Genomic DNA, 15,715 nt, shown 5'->3' with positions numbered 1-15,715 from the left:
TTTTCATCAGGTTCCTACTCACCAGCCTGCAAAGGGTGTTGTGATGATTGGCCGATATTTTTTTCTGATGGCATATCAGCCAGCCACCGAATTAGCCATTCAGGTTCCTATGCTGTGCCCTCAGAAAATTGTCAAAGAAGAGTCTTAAGTTCAGTTTTTCAATTACATAGGTCTATATATCTTCTTAATAATTTGCTTGTTGGTGTTATCTGTCTACAGGGAAGAAGGAATTCCTACATTTATCTGGGACTAAATGGATAACTATTTGTAGAGTGGGTGAAAGCTTTTGGGCGACTCGGATTGATTTTAGTTTTATTTGTATGGTTAGTTTTTAACTCAGTAGGCTAAGTAACTAACTACTTGTGAATATTCTTGACTCGGGCTGCATGTGAGTCCCCTCTCTTACCTTGATTCCAGCTCTTTCCTGTGAGACTAGTCAGATGCTGCACTGGAATTGCCTCGGATGCTTTTACATACAGCATTCAAAGACAAGGACAACTTTTGTCATCGACAAGCATTTCACCGTTTGGGTTATCACTTAAAATACTGTGTCCATGTACCGTAAAATGTCATTATTATGGTAAAAAGATATGAGAACAATGTCATTTCTGCCTGGGTTTCCTCCTCTACAGTGAGAGGTCAGAGTAGTGACCTTAGTTATACGCCTGTTCCTAAATGCCGTATGTATTTTTTGAGTAGTATCTGGTGCACGTTAAGTGCTTAATGAATGTTAGCTATTACTGTTACCATCATGAAGTATTACATACTGTCTAACCCACCAACGTGAACTTGGTAAGATAGTATCAGGTGATGTTATCCTCCTACTGAAAAGGCCCCAGGAGTTGGCAGTTAACGCAGAAAGAAGTTCAGAGCCATTACTATAATCTTCAAGGCCCTGCGTGATGTGACTGCTCTTCCTCAGGCCTCGTCCCCAGCTGGTCTCTGCTTGTCTCCTGCTCCAGGCACAGAGCGCCTCTGTCCTCGCCAGAGCTCTGCCCTGCGCGGTCCTGCCCCACCCCCACTCGCTTCCACTGCCTTCTCTGGTGCTGTCTTCCTGGCTCTGCACAACTAGCGTGTGTGCTCCGTGAGGGTGGGAACTTCTTCCTTGGTGTCCTTCCTGGATTGCCAGCTCCCTGGGCAGTGCCTGGGCCATAGTATTTGCTTGATACGTATGTATTTGTTGAATGGATAAATGAATGGAACAAACCCTGATTGCCAATTCTAGTGATTTGTGTGCTTTCAAATGTGCAAAGTGAAGAGCTTGCACAAGGATTGTCACAGTAGGGGCGCCTGGGTGGCGCAGTCGGTTAAGCGTCCGACTTCAGCCAGGTCACGATCTCACGGTCCGTGAGTTCGAGCCCCGCGTCGGGCTCTGGGCTGATGGCTCAGAGCCTGGAGCCTGTTTCCGATTCTGTGTCTCCCTCTCTCTCTGACCCTCCCCCGTTCGTGCTCTATCTCTCTCTGTCCCAAAAATAAATAAACGTTGGAAAAAAAAAAAAAGGATTGTCACAGTAGAGTCCGCTAAAACCATCCGCAGTGTCTCTGGAGTTTAATGAATGTGCCACAGTGGCAGAAAGCAGTGAGCTGGGCGTGAAAACACGGGGTCCTGGATCCCATTCCGTGTCTGCCTTGAGAGATTGATCACATGGCTTCTCTGAAGCTCTGTTCCCATCTTTCCAGTGCAGGCAGAACTAGACCTTGAACCCTCGGGCTCTGAGCAGCTGCCCAGTTGAGGGAAGAGGAAAAGGGGTGACTTTCCACTTTTATCAGAGCAGCTGTGTTTATATTTTCCTTATATATTGGGGCCTCATATGAAATTTGGTTTGAAGAAAAAGAGCCTGGTCTTAAAAAGTTTAAAAACTCCTGGATTCCAAGATCACAAAGGTTATTTTTGGCTTAATTCCGATTGCGGCATAGCTTAACTCTTTAAAGGATCTTGTTTCTCTGTCACTCTCTGCTACCTCCCCCTCCAAAGAAAAGCTCACTGAATATATTTTTTTAATATCTCAAAAGTCCCATATGTGGGTGAAGAACAAAGTTATCATCACCCGGAGTGTGAGCTACGTGAAAACAGGGTCTGTGCGCTCGCCTCTGGTGACACATTGCTTGGTCCAGAGCAGAGCTCACTCAGTAACTCTCGTAGATGGATGGGCAGGAAGATACCTGAACAGCAACCACATATTTGTAAGTGAGAGTATTATTTTCCAATCTGTGAACATTTTATTTTAAAGATTTTTTTTTAAGTAATCTCTACACCCAACATAGGGGCTCAAAGTTACAACCCCCAGATCAGGAACCCCATGTTCCGCCAACTGAGCCAAACAGGCGCCCCATGAAAGTCACATTTTAAACCATGGAATTTGTACAAGAGAAGTCTGTTGTCTTTTTTTCAAGATGATATTTATTGGATATCTACATTATAATCATTTTCGGTTTTTCATTTTTTTTAATGTTTTATATTTAAGTTTTGTATTTTAATTCCAGTAGAGTTAACATAGTGTTAGATTGGTTTCAGGTGTCGAGTATATACATTACTCCGTGCTCATCAGGATAAGTGTACAGTTGATCCCCTTCACGCAGCCCCCAACCCACATCCCCTCTGGTTACCAACAGTTTGTTTTGGTTTGTCTCTCCTTTTTTTTTTTTTTTTTCCTGTGGTCTTTTGTTTTCTTAAATTCCACATAGGAGTGAAATCATGTAGTATTTGTCTTTCTCTGACTTATTTCACTTACCATTGTACTATTTGGCCCCATCCGTGTTGTAGCAAATGGCAAGATATCATCCTCTTTTATGGCTGAATGATATCCCATTGTATATGTACAGCACATCTTCTCTATATATCAGTGGACACTTGGGCTGCTTCCATAGTTTGGCTATTTTAAATAATGCTGCTATAAACAAACATATGAGTCCATGTATCCCTTTGAATTAGTATTTTTATATTGTTTGGGTAAATACCCAGTAGTGCAGTTACTGGATCTTAGGGTAGTTCCACTTTAACTTTTTGAGGAACCTCCATACTGTTTTCCACAGTGGCTGCACCAGTTTGCATTCCCACCAATGGTCTATGAGGGTTCCTTTTTTCCCCAAATTCTAGCCAACACTTATTGCTTGTTGTGTTTCATTTTCACCATTCTGACAGGCGTGAGGTGATATCTCATTGTGTTGTGATTTGCATTTCCCTGACGATGAGTGATGTTGAGCATTTTTTCATGTGTCTGTTGGCCATCTGTATATCTTCTTTGGAGAAATGTCTGTTCATGTCTTCTGTCCATTTTTAATGAGATTATTTGTTTTTTTTTGAGTGTTGAGTTGTAGAAGTTCTTTATATATTTTTGGGTACTAACCCTTTATCTGATATGTTATTTGCAAATATTTTTTGTCATTCAGTACATTGCCTTTTAGTTCTGTTGATTTTTTTCCTTCACTGTGCAGAAGCTTTTTGTTTTGATGTAGTCCCAACAGTTATTTTTGCTTTTGTTTCCCATGCCTGAACAGACATCTAGAAAAATGTTGCTACAGCCAGTATCAGAGACATAACTTCCTATGCTCTCATCTAGGATTTTTATGGCTTCAGATCTCACATTTAGGTATTTTATCCATTTTGAGATTATTTTCGTGTATAGTGTGAGAACATGGCCCAGTTTGATTCTTTTGCATGTTGCTGTCCAGTTTTCCCCAGCACCGTTGGCTGAAGAGGCTGTCTTTTTCCCATTGCATGTACTTTCCTGCTTTGTCAGAGACTAATTAATCATGGGTTTATTTCTGGGCTCTGTGTCCATTTTTGTGCCAGTACCAAGACTGTTTTGATCACTGCACCTTTGTGGTGTAGCTTGAAGTCTGGAATTGTGGTGCCTCCAGTTTTGTTTTTCTCTTTCTAGATTGCTTTGGCTACTCGGCGTCTTTCGTGGTTCCATTACAAATTTTAGGATTATTCTAGTTCTGTGAAAAATGCTGTTGGTATCTTAATAGGGATTGCATGAAATGTGTAGATTGGGCAGTATAGACATTTTAACAATATTTGTTCTTCCATGAGCATGGAATGTCTCTCCAATTCTTTCTGTCATTGTCAATTTCTTTCATTAGTGTTTTAGAGTTTTCAGAGTTCCAGGTGTTTCACTCCCTTGGTTAAGTTTACTTGTAAGTATTTTATTATTTTGGGTACAATTGTAAATGAGATTGTTTTCATAATTTCTCTTTCTGCTGCTTCATCAGTAGTATATGGGAATGCAACAGATATCTGTACATTGGTTTTATATCCTGTGACTTAACTCATGTATCAGTCCTAGTAGCTTACGGGTGGGGTCTTTCTGATTTTCTCTTTATAGTATCATGTCATCTGCAAATAGTGAAGGTTTTACTTCTTCCGCCTTTTATTTCCTTTTGTTGTCTGGCTGCTGTGGCTGGGACTTCCAGCACTATGTTGAATAACTGGTGAATAACGGTGGTGAGAGTGGATGTACTAAACTGTTTACTGAATGCCCAATTTATTGCACCTTCTTTTAATTCTTGATTAATTTTTTGGTGTTAATTATGTAAAATAAAAAACTGAAAGTATCCAATATAATTTTCTTTCTTTTTAAATTTTTTTTTCTCTTTTGCATTTGAAGTAGGATCCTTTTAGAGGTGTTAACTTTGAGATAGAATACTATTTCTTTCTATCATGAAGTTATACTATGGCAAGTACTTAAGATAATAATAGTAAGCTGTTTGGGAACAACTTTGAGACCACGCTTGGTCGTCACCTGCCTTCTCAATTTGGTAGACCTGCTGAAAGTTGATAGAAGTTTGACTGAGATTTTGAAACCAGTTTAGTTGAGGCCAACTAAAGCGAAAGTACCAGTAGGACCTTGAACTGCTGACCTGCATAAAGGTTGTAATAATGAGAATGAGAGTATCAGCTGTGTGTCCTTGAAGACACATAACAGTATAGCTTAAGAAAACATAAGAATCACCTATTACATAATTGTATCAACCTTCCTCATAAGTTCATAAGATATTCCCACCTGCACATTGTCTAATAAGATTTTGACTTGGGGTATGTTGTAGTATCAGTCTCCCTAAAAACTGCTTCTCCTAAACCCCCCAGATTCTGTGGTTTATGTGTATGAGTGCTCAGATGAAAAGTATACCGTTGTTCATCATGTGGTTTTATATTTGATATTATTTACTGCTGTATTTATGTTATTTATGGATCTGTCTTTCCCTTTAGGTAAAGAGGATGAATACCCACGGAAACCTTTGGGACAGCTTCCACCCGAATCTGCTGGCATCAGTCACCTGAGCAACGGACAAAGAAGCATGGGCAGGTCAAGTCCCCCTCTGAACAGCAGAAGAGAGAGCAACTCTTCACCCCACAAAAAGCATGAGCATTCCCCTCACCATCAAGGTCGAGTTGGCACACCAGAAAGAGTAAGGGCGCTGAGAAGGAAATCCGTGGACGAAGACAGTAAAAAGCTTAAAGACGAAGCAGATTTGCAAAGAAAACTTCCATCGGGCCCACAAGACAGTTCGAGGCAATATAATCACGCAGCTGCTAACCAGAACAGCAATGCCACTTCAACTGTCAGGAAGGAATTTGTGCCCAAGTGGAATAAACCGTCAGATACTTCAGCTGTTGAAAAAACTGCCAAATATGCCATCGAAGGCAAAAGTAGGTCAGCACACCCCTCGCTCACAGCCACCGTCCCGAGTTCTGCTGATACTCGGATGTCGAATGTGAGGCAAAAGATGAAGGTTTGGGATGTCGATGAAGGGAAACGGGGCTCCAATGCATCCCAGTACGATAACGTGCCCGAGAATGATAACAGCGCGTCTATTGAAGAGGCGCTAGAAAGAGCTTACTGTCACAGTCCCAGGAAGCACGTGGAGCCAGGGTCTAGTCCGTCAAGAGCCTCAAACAAGTTTACTTTTAAAGTGCAGCCTGCAGGTTTCACAAAATACCCGTCTCCGTTGGACGGGGAAGATCGCAGGACAGTGCACCCACCCTCCTACAGTAACCCCCCTGTGTACCACGGAAATTCTCCCAAACACATCCCTGCTGCCGACAGCAGCTTTGCATCTCCGCAGTTGACCCATGGGACTCCAGGGAATCCTTCCAGGAGACCTTATGGCTCTACTCTTTCAGTCGATACTTCTCCAGAGAAATCTTACAGCCGCCCTCTTCCTCTTGTCCTGCCATCCAGCCGAATAGAAGTTCTTCCTGTGGAGACCGGTGCCGGGGGGTATTCAGGCAATTCGGAGTCACCAAAGAACGGGAAATTCCTCATTCCTCCAGTGGATTATCTGCCGGATAACAGAAAATGGTCAGAAGTTAGTTACACATACAGACCTGAGACTCACGGACAGCTGTGGACTCAAGATGCTAACCGTAGCCACTTGAGCAAGTTACCAAAATATTCCGCCTTTCAGCATGTTCCCTTTCAGGACCATAGCCTCCCAGCAGTCTCAGTAGATAGTCCAGTGCGATACAGAACTTCACCAGGTTTAGAAGATGCCGGTTCCTCTGGGTATCAATATTCAGGGCCCTCGCCTCCAGGATATCACTACAGAAATCGGGATGGACTTTCTATTCAAGAATCAGTATTGCTGTGAGAATTTATCTATACTTGGTAAAGACAAGAGAATAGAAACCATTTGAAACCTACATTGCTATGTTTATAATTGCCAAAGCAGTATTTCCTACTACTGTAAACATCTTGCACAATTCCAGTGTATGCTAGTAATAAGAATATGTAGAAGCGTTTCATCCCCACGTAGATGCTGCTTAAGATGAGCAGTTTTTAAATTGCATCATCACTGAATCTGCTCAAAAGAATTTAACATGGAAACATAGCAGTGGTGTTGAGGGATGCCCACATGATGATAATTCATCACTCAGTTTCATTTATATCTTTCTCCAAAACCTGAGCATTTTTACTCCATTAGCCTATGCTATTTTGAGAAACGTTATAAAGCACTGAAAAACTGCATAGAATAGACATTTTTAAGGCTAGATGTAGTGTACGTATCTTTTAATAGATACCAAAAGGCCTCCGTGCACACACATTTGAACACAAAACTAAAGAGACGTTAAAAAAACTAAGTTTAATATATATCCGTGGGATGATTTACTGTTCTTCCTTTCCTTAACTTATCTTTCACTCAAGTTCCTCCCCCCTCCCCCCCCAATCTGTTTTTCACCCAGGTCCTAAAGTGATGTAAGGGTCTGCCCCGACTTGATTCAGCTTCTCTGCCTTTGCAGCCATTTTCTTTCCATCTGAAAATTAAAGACACTGGAGAGCAAGGCTCACCACTTAATGGTGCTTAAACATCGGGGCACTCAAAGTAAGTTTATGGCCAAAGGCGCGGCCGCGCTGCCCGTTGCATCCACGCACCCTGAGATCAGTGTCAGAGCAGCTTTAGTGCGTTCGGCGCCCTTTGTTCTGGTCTGACTCTTGCAGAGCTCAGAGCAGAACGCTCCTTGCCAGATGCAAAGGAAGCGCCGAGGTCCTGCTCTCCAGTGGATGCCAGCAGGAGGAGTTACCGATGAGTGCGCGCTCACGCGGGGCGGCAGAGCGGCTCCTGTGAAGTTCATTCGAGAGCTGGATCAGCAGTATGGTGACTTCTCACTCCTGCCCTTTCGATTCCCGCAGGCCCAGGGCGTTCATTTACACGGTCTTTCCCTGGCACTCTTTCTTTGAAGGCCCTAGTGGGTATCGCTGCCCTTGGGCCGCTAAATTAGCACTGTGTAAAATTGTAAACAATGATCCTAATTATTGATAGGAGTCTTAAGATTTTAGTCTTTTGTAAAAACGAGCGTGACTTTCATGCTTTCAAAAATCCCCTTTTTTTCTTTCTCAGTGAAAAAAATTCAGGTTCATGGTTTAAAAATGAGCAATGTCTTTTTAAGATTTTTTTTTTTCAACGTTTATTTATTTTGGGGACAGAGAGGGACAGAGCATGAACGGGCGAGGGGCAGAGAGAGAGGGAGACACAGCATCGGAAACAGGCTCCAGGCTCCGAGCCGTCAGCGCCCGGAGCCCGACGCGGGGCTCGAACTCCCGGACCGCGAGATCGTGACCTGGCTGAAGTCGGACGCTTAGCCGACTGCGCCACCCAGGCGCCCCATGAGCAATGTCTTTTAAAACACTCTATTACACTACAATTACCAGAACGCTGGCAAAGTTTTGGGCACTCCCAGAAAGTATGACTTTGTGTTTAACGGGAGGGCTCGTTTTCAGCATACTTGCCTGGTGTTTGAATAATGAAGAGAGTAGGATAAACCTAACGTCCATGGCTCTTCTTGTCACAAGTTGGAGCTTTAAACTTTCAAGGTACCGAAGTATATCTTTTCAGACGAGAGTAACATGTGTTTAGCTAGTGAATGTGACAATATTTTTTATGTATATAATGAGTCTAATGTAATTTTAATCAACTCAGTAATGATGTTATTAAATGGCAAAACAAATGCAGTGTGTTAGCAGCTAAGCACGACGCTGGAGCACAGACAAAACCCTGCTGTCCCTGGGCTCTTGATTCGGATCATGTGGAGGCTTAGAAAGACACGTATATAACGAAATGCAGCTAAGGATATTAGTTCGAATTTTTAAACCATGATTCTGTGACTTGTAATAAACCAAGCTGTACAATTTAGGGTATGATGGCAGCATCTGAGCTGTTCCAAAATATATATGTCAACAGTGGTAAATACTGTAGATTTATATATATATATATATATACATATATATATATGCAGAATATATATATACACTATTTTCTTATGTCATCTATGACATTTTTATCTGTATACTTTTTTTGATGTGATTGTTTTTAACATGCTAAAAGTAATAAGTATATTTTGTTTTGTGTCTTTCACGTGCTTTTTTCATATGGTAAAAGTGCTGCGTCTCTGATGCTTCTGAAGCTAATTTTCTTCTCATTGAGGAGATATACTACTCAGTGTTTGCCTACATGACTATATATATATATGTATATCACAGTCGTATGTTAAATACTTTATTAATTTCCAGGAGTGCTGTGTTTAGAACTACATCACCTTTGCTTTATTTTATCTGCCATTATTAGTAGCAATAAGGTATTTCCAGTCTTCCCCACTATAAAATGCAGCTCTCTGTCCATTAGTTTTTCAAGTAGGAAACTTTAATTTGAAGTTATTTTGCTACCGTAGCATTTTAGTCTTTCACATTTATCTTGTAATAAAAGATAAATAATGGAATAATGATAAAAGATGAAGTAATATTAGTAAAGTGGGTTAAATATAATCGTGAAACTGTATTTGGTGAGGGTCCTCACAGAGCAGAGGCTGATCCTTACAGCTGCACACGCTGTAAATATCTTGCCATTATCCACTCTTTTCCTTATGTCTTGCCTCACACAATAAGCACTTTGGTATATTGTTTCAGTATCTAGTTTGAAAAGTTAAAGAGACTGGACCCGGAGTCTCAAAGGGTTTTAAAACTTTGACGCTTTCAGTTACTTACACTTTTTATTGGATTTTTAAAAAATGGACAGCTTTTTAAAGCTGAGAGAGATGTGTATACGTAAATGTAAAGTCAGATTTCAAAGTACTAAAGGGGAAGAAAAATTATTTTTCCTTCCACCCTGCTGGGTTCTCCAGCCACAGCCTGTACCTTGGTCTGACAGAAGCAGATCAACAGGAGAAAAACAGAAGCGTTCTCACAGGTGCATCGTGCATTCACACGGTGCCCAGTCCTGAGTAACTCAACGGAGGGCTGGACTTGGGGTGTGTGCAGCTAACCTAGCAGGGAGAGGGAGGGAAGAAAGATACTCCCGGGAAGACAAGTGGCCCTGAGAGAAGTGATGGGCAATGGGAAGTGCGTGGTGGTGTCGGGGTGTGGTGCTGGAGAGAGCAGAGTGGCCTGGAGATGGGAGTTGTGACAGCTGAGACTTTTGGGGAGACTCTCGGGCAGATAAGCGACTGCAGGAACTGAGATGCCTCTGGCTCAGAGTCGTTCTTTTGCGAGAGTGGTGTCTTTTGGGGTGACGTGTCCTGATCCCCCTCAGTGGCAGTGATAGAGTGTCTCCTGAAAGAACGAAAAGAGATAGAACGGGACGTTTCTGGAGAAGAAAAATAGATGGTGGTGTGATTGCTTTCGCCTTTTTCACTTTAAGGAGATTCTAATACTAAAGTTTATGTCATACTCAGTGTAATCTTAACAGCGAGGTTTCCGTTGTGTCATTTCGGGTCTCTCCCTCAGGGCCCATTGAGGTGCGAGCACAGAAACAGTGTCTTTTCAGTACTTTGCTGGGATTGCTTTCTGGAGAAACACATGCTCTGCCCACAAATAGGGATTTATTCACAGAGGACCTACAGCTCCGTCTTCTGGGAATGTTATCATTCTCAGTTGTCTTTTGATTCACACCTTTTAGTATGCATTTGATTGTGGATTAATTATAATTGCAGTTTGGGGATCTTTGATTGTCCTTTAATGGATTTTATATGTCCCTCTGTAATATGGATATTAATGCTTATTGATCAGGCGGTTTTTTTTTTTTTTTTAATTTTTTTTTTTTTCAACGTTTATTTATTATTTTTTGGGACAGAGAGAGACAGAGCACGAATGGGGGAGGGGCCGAGAGAGAGGGAGACACAGAATCGGAAACAGGCTCCAGGCTCTGAGCTGTCAGCACAGAGCCCAATGTGGGGCTCGAACCCGTGAACCTTGAGATCGTGACCTGAGCCGAAGTCGGATGCTTAACCGACTGAGCAACCCAGGCACTCCTCATCTAAGCTCTAAATAAATAAATAAATAAATAAATAAATAAACACTAATACTAAAAATAAATAAAAATCTCTCTAAGTTTGATTGTCTTATATTCTCACCATGAACTGTCTCAAAAGTTCTCAACAGATCGGTTTTAGGGTTTAGAAACTCTGATTTCAGGTAAGTTAGGAAAAATTCTACTGGAAGGATTAACTTTCCAGCCATCTCTGTAAATTTTGATGAACTACTGGCAGTTGTGGAAAGTATAAATGGCTTCAAATGGAAGGCGGCATGACCCTGGACCTTCTCTCATTATACTTTACAGTAGTTCTTCAAAATAGGTAGAGTCATAGTAAGGTTTCCATTTTCCTGGACAACCTCTGTCATTTTCCTTAAGCGGACTTGCTAAAAATAGGCCTAAGCTGCATTTGCAAACCTAAGTGCATTTTCCCTATGCGAGGAGCTGAGAAAACGTGCACAGTCTGGTCATTCGCTTGGCCAGTCAATGTTTTATTGAGCGCCTACAGTGTACTATTGTCCTCGGGACCATGCTAGGCTCACGCTGCAAGGTAGGAGACATGGTTTTTAATCTGTGTGCCTCCATTCAGTGTGGGAGATGTGCACAGGTGATTAATACAGACGTAGAAAGGCCACGCATGGCTCAGGAGGGTCGGGGAGGCCAGTGGGGGCGGGGTTGCCTCCACTGCTGAACCTGAGGATTAGTAGAGTAGACTTTGCAGAGGGGATATGACATGAGGGTTACATGGGGGACGTCTGACACCTTGATGATGTGGGGGGTGGGGTGGAGTGTTCCACAGAGAGACCAGATGATGGGGGCCTTCTATGCCATTGAACTGGATCCTTGGGCATATTCATATTTCCTGTGTGGTCTCTAGAGGCTACGTGGCAGTGAGCAAGCGAGCCTGGAGAAGGTTAGGAAGACTGCCCCAAATGGTCAGTCTAAAAGTAGTACAGTGTAAGACCAGGGAAGCACTTTCAAAGAAAAGGTGATTGAGAGCTAATTACCCAGTAAAGTTGGCCAGACTTAGTAATTGTCTGAATGTAATAATAATCGTAAGAAAACTAGCGCACTTTCCTGAACGCTTGCTGTGTGTCTGGCCCTGTGCTTACGCATTTAACCTGTATTAACCTATATACTTCTCAAAATAACTCTGAAGTGTGTTCCCTCTAAGTCCCTGTTTACAGATGGGAAAATGAAGGCACAGGGAGTTGACATAACTTTGCTCCAAGTGACAGCCGGTTCAAGTCACAGAGCCAGGACATGAATCCACGCAGACTGAATCTAGAGCCTGTGCGTACCCCAACTGAACAGTTTTAAGAAGGTGTAACTTTTTTTTTTAAGTGTATTTATTTTGAGAGAGAGAGAGAGAGAGCGCAAGCATGTGCGCACATGAATGGGGGAGGAGCAGAGAGAAAGAATCCCAAATGTGGGGTTCAAACTCAAGAAGTGTTGGCATCATGACGTGAGCAGAAATCAAGAGTTGGCCACTCAACTGACCGAGCCACCCAGGTACCCCAAGAAGGTGTAATTTACCTGCCATAGAATTCACCCATATATGTACACATCAAAGGGGTTTTTTTCAGTAAATTTACACAGTTATATAACCACTGAAACAAACACAATTTTAGAACATTTCCATTACCTCAAAAAGATCTCTTGTACCCATTTGCAGTCAGTCTCCATTCCTGCCCACCCCCCCTCCCCCCGCCTCAGGCAACCACTAATCCACTTTCCGGTTTGTCATATAAATGGGATCAGACAATATGTGGCTTTTTGCATAATGATGTGGAGTTTCACCCACGTCATAGCATGTATTAGTGATTCCTTTTTATTGCTGAACAGTAGCCCATTGTGTGACTCTATCACATTTTGTTTACTCACCAGGTGTAGACGTTTGCATTGTTTTCATATGCTGCTATGAGCATTTGTGTGCAAATCTTTGTGTGAATAAGTTTCCATTTCCCTTGGGAGTGCTATTGCTGACCTTTGTGGCAAATTTATGTTTAACTTTTTAAGAAAGTGCCAGACTCTTTTCCAAAGTGTTTACACCATTTTAGATTAGCATCAGCATTGTGTGAGGGTTCAAATTTCTCCACATCCTCACCAACACTTGTTGTTTTGTATTTTTTTTTTTTTTTATTGTAGCCATTCTAGTGATATCTCATTGTGGCCTTGATTTGCATTTCTATAATAGCCAATGATGGTGAACACCTTTTCTTGTGCTTCTGGGCCATTCATAATATCTTCCTGGGTGGAATGTCTGTCCAGATCTTTTGCTCACTTTTTGATTGGGTTATTTTCATATTATTGAATAGTAGGAATTCTTAATATATTCTGGATACAAGTCCTTTATAAGACATGATTTGCAGTATTTTTTCCCAGTCTGTCTTATGGTGTCTATTGTGTTACAAATGATTTTAATTTGAATGAAGTTCCATTTTTTCTGTTTTTTTTTTCTTTATGAATCATGCTTTTAGAATTTTATCTGTCTGCCTAACCCAAGGTCACAAAGGATTTTCTCCTTTGTTTTATTCTAGAAGTTTTATAGTTTCAGCTTTTGCATATGAGTGTATGAGCCATTTTGAATTAAGTTTTGAGTATGGTGTGAGGTAAGGAGCTAAATTCACGTGGCTATCCAGTGGTCTTAGCACCACGTGTTAAAAAGACTGCTTTCTCCAGCTGAATAGGGGACCTTGGCACCTCTGTTAGAACTCAACTGACTATATGTGTGTGTGTGTGTGTGTGTGTGTGTGTGTGTGTGTGTGTGTGTAAGTTTTGAAATCAGAAAGTATACATCCTTCAACTTTGTTCTTTTTCAAATGGTTTTGGCTATCCTGGGTCCTTTGCATTTCTATATATATTTTAAGATCAGCTTGTCAGTGTCTGCAGAAGAAAAAAAAAAAAACAAGACCTAGGATTTTTGATAGGTGTTACTTTGAATCTACAGATCAGTTTGGGAAGAAATGCCCTCTTAACAATGTTGAGTCACCAGTCCATAAACCTAGATCGTCTCTACATTTATTTTGATCTTCTTTAATTTCTCTTTGGTGACATTTTGCACTATTTTTGTTAAAATTTTTCCTACATGTTTTATTTTTCTTGCCCTTGTGAATGGGTTTCTTCAGACCCTGTGTGTTTTCACCTCATTCTGTACTGTTGAGGGGAGAGCAAGTGAGAAGGTTGATTCTGCAGTGCAGAAATGGGTGGTAGGGTGGCTAGTGGGGCCGCCATCTGATAGAATTCAGAAGCTGGAGCAGGCTTAGGCTGAGTGAGAAAATGACATGTTTTGACATGTAGAATGGGAGGAATAGGGGGTTGACAGATGGTGTTGTCTGACAGACAGCTGACCGTTCCAGAGAGACTTGGGGCTTGCTTGCCAGCACGTAGGAGGTAAAGCTGTGAGAGAGTACTTGTCTAGGGAGAAGATGAGCAAGCAAAGGATGGGGAGACCCGGGGGGTCGCTGACATTTAAGGGTTGCCAGCAAGACAGGAGTGCGCGAAGGACTCCGAGCAGCCGTGGTCTGGCTCTGCGGGAGCTGAATGCCCAGGGACTGGCTGTGGAGCTTTGGAGCCGGACTGGCTCGAGTTTGGACTTTGCATCAGAAATTCTGACGTAATGAAGCAACCGAGTCCTTGATGTCGTGGAGCCGCTGTTCCGATCCAGTCCCTCCTCTGTAAATGAAGACTGGTATTTATTTCATGGAGCTGTGAGTTGAATGGGTTGCTTTGTGTAAAGTGATCGATCAGCACGGCCTCGTCACACAGTAATAATTTCAAATGTCCCCTGGACTCACGTGCCACCACTGTGCAAGGTTTAGTGACAGGAGAGCGTGGGCTTTGAGGTCCCGGAGTTGAGAGTTCGGTGAGGAGCTCAGAGGTTACAGGTGACATAGAAGGGGGAACGCACAAAGGGAGGTGTGAGGAACGGCCACAGCTGGGAGCGGGGTTCCCAGAAGGAAACCATCTGCAGGACGGCCCCGTGATATCGGGAGTGAAGAGAACTTGGATCTGACACCGAGGAGTTCCTTGCTGTCCCCCTGCTGTCACTCCTGGAGCGGGAATGAGAGGCGATGCGGCTCTCGGCGGAGCTCACGTAAGGGAAGGGTGGTTGCTGAGTCGGAGCCAGAGGGACTGGTGGGAAAGGTAGGGGCTGGGGGGCAGGGGGAAATGTCTTTACAGGGAAAAAATAAGCTAATTGGAAATCAGTTCTGACCACTCAGACTCACTCCAGTACTTCTCCAAGGTGGCCCTTGGTTTTATTCCAGCTTGCTACGTAATGTGTTCATGCGTATTAGAATCCCAGCCCTTAAACTTCCTGTAACTCGGAGTTGTCACTTGAATTTGGAGGAAAATCAGCATACTCGATATGAGGCAGGCTGTATCGAGAAAGCTCGAGCACTGCCCATGAAGATCGGTGACTTGGTAGAGCTCATGTGTATGTTGCGCTGTGTCGTAATAGGAGACGTGATGCAGGGGTGGGCGCCTGCCGAAGATGGAGAGGTTCGCCTCCTTGTAAGCTCAGTGTGAGTCAGCAGTGAACGTGGCTTCTTCAAAACCACGTCACTGTTGAACGGGCTCATAAGCTCTGCCGTAAATTCACGGTGTGGGAAATTTGGGAAGGTCACGTGTCCTCTCTGGGACTCGGTTTTCTGATCTGTAGACCCTGGAGGTAGGGAAGGGGAGTTTGAAAAAGGTTCTGCCCCGAACTCTAAGGGGAGAGTGCCCGACCCAAGGCCCACCTTCCTGCTTCATGCTGGGCACAGTGACAGTGATCAAGGCCCAGAGACCACTACTCACGGAGCCCATGGTCTTGGGGGGAGGACCCACGTTCATTATGTGGTGACGACCCCCTGTGTGGCAACGACCAGGAAGGAGACCCCAGTGCACTGAGGGCCTGTGATCACGAAGGCATAAAGATGATGGCCACAAGGAACCGTGGCTTGAGTTGGACACGTGGAGGAACGCC

The 15,715-nt window shown here is 43.0% G+C and overlaps 1 protein-coding gene across 4 annotated transcripts in view; it reads left to right on the top strand.

The window, feature by feature from the left end:
• The window catches only part of USP6NL (USP6 N-terminal like), a 181,336-nt gene extending 173,484 nt beyond the window's left edge, over positions 1-7,852 (top strand). For 3 of the 4 annotated variants that reach the window (XM_032593820.1, XM_032593821.1, XM_032593822.1), the window contains 2 exons: positions 5,213-6,590; positions 7,187-7,852. In XM_032593820.1, the coding sequence (XP_032449711.1) occupies positions 5,213-6,590; positions 7,187-7,193 (1,385 nt within the window). In that variant the 3' untranslated portion in view covers positions 7,194-7,852. Of the gene's footprint in view, positions 1-5,212; positions 6,649-7,186 lie in introns of those variants that run through there. The other variant, XM_030321082.1, reaches the window with a different exon arrangement.
• The last annotated feature ends 7,863 nt before the right edge of the window (positions 7,853-15,715 follow it).

The sequence above is a fragment of the Lynx canadensis genome, chromosome B4 (genome assembly GCF_007474595.2).
Source record: "Lynx canadensis isolate LIC74 chromosome B4, mLynCan4.pri.v2, whole genome shotgun sequence".
NCBI lineage: Eukaryota > Metazoa > Chordata > Mammalia > Carnivora > Felidae > Lynx > Lynx canadensis.
This window is presented reverse-complemented; position numbering and strand designations above follow the sequence as displayed.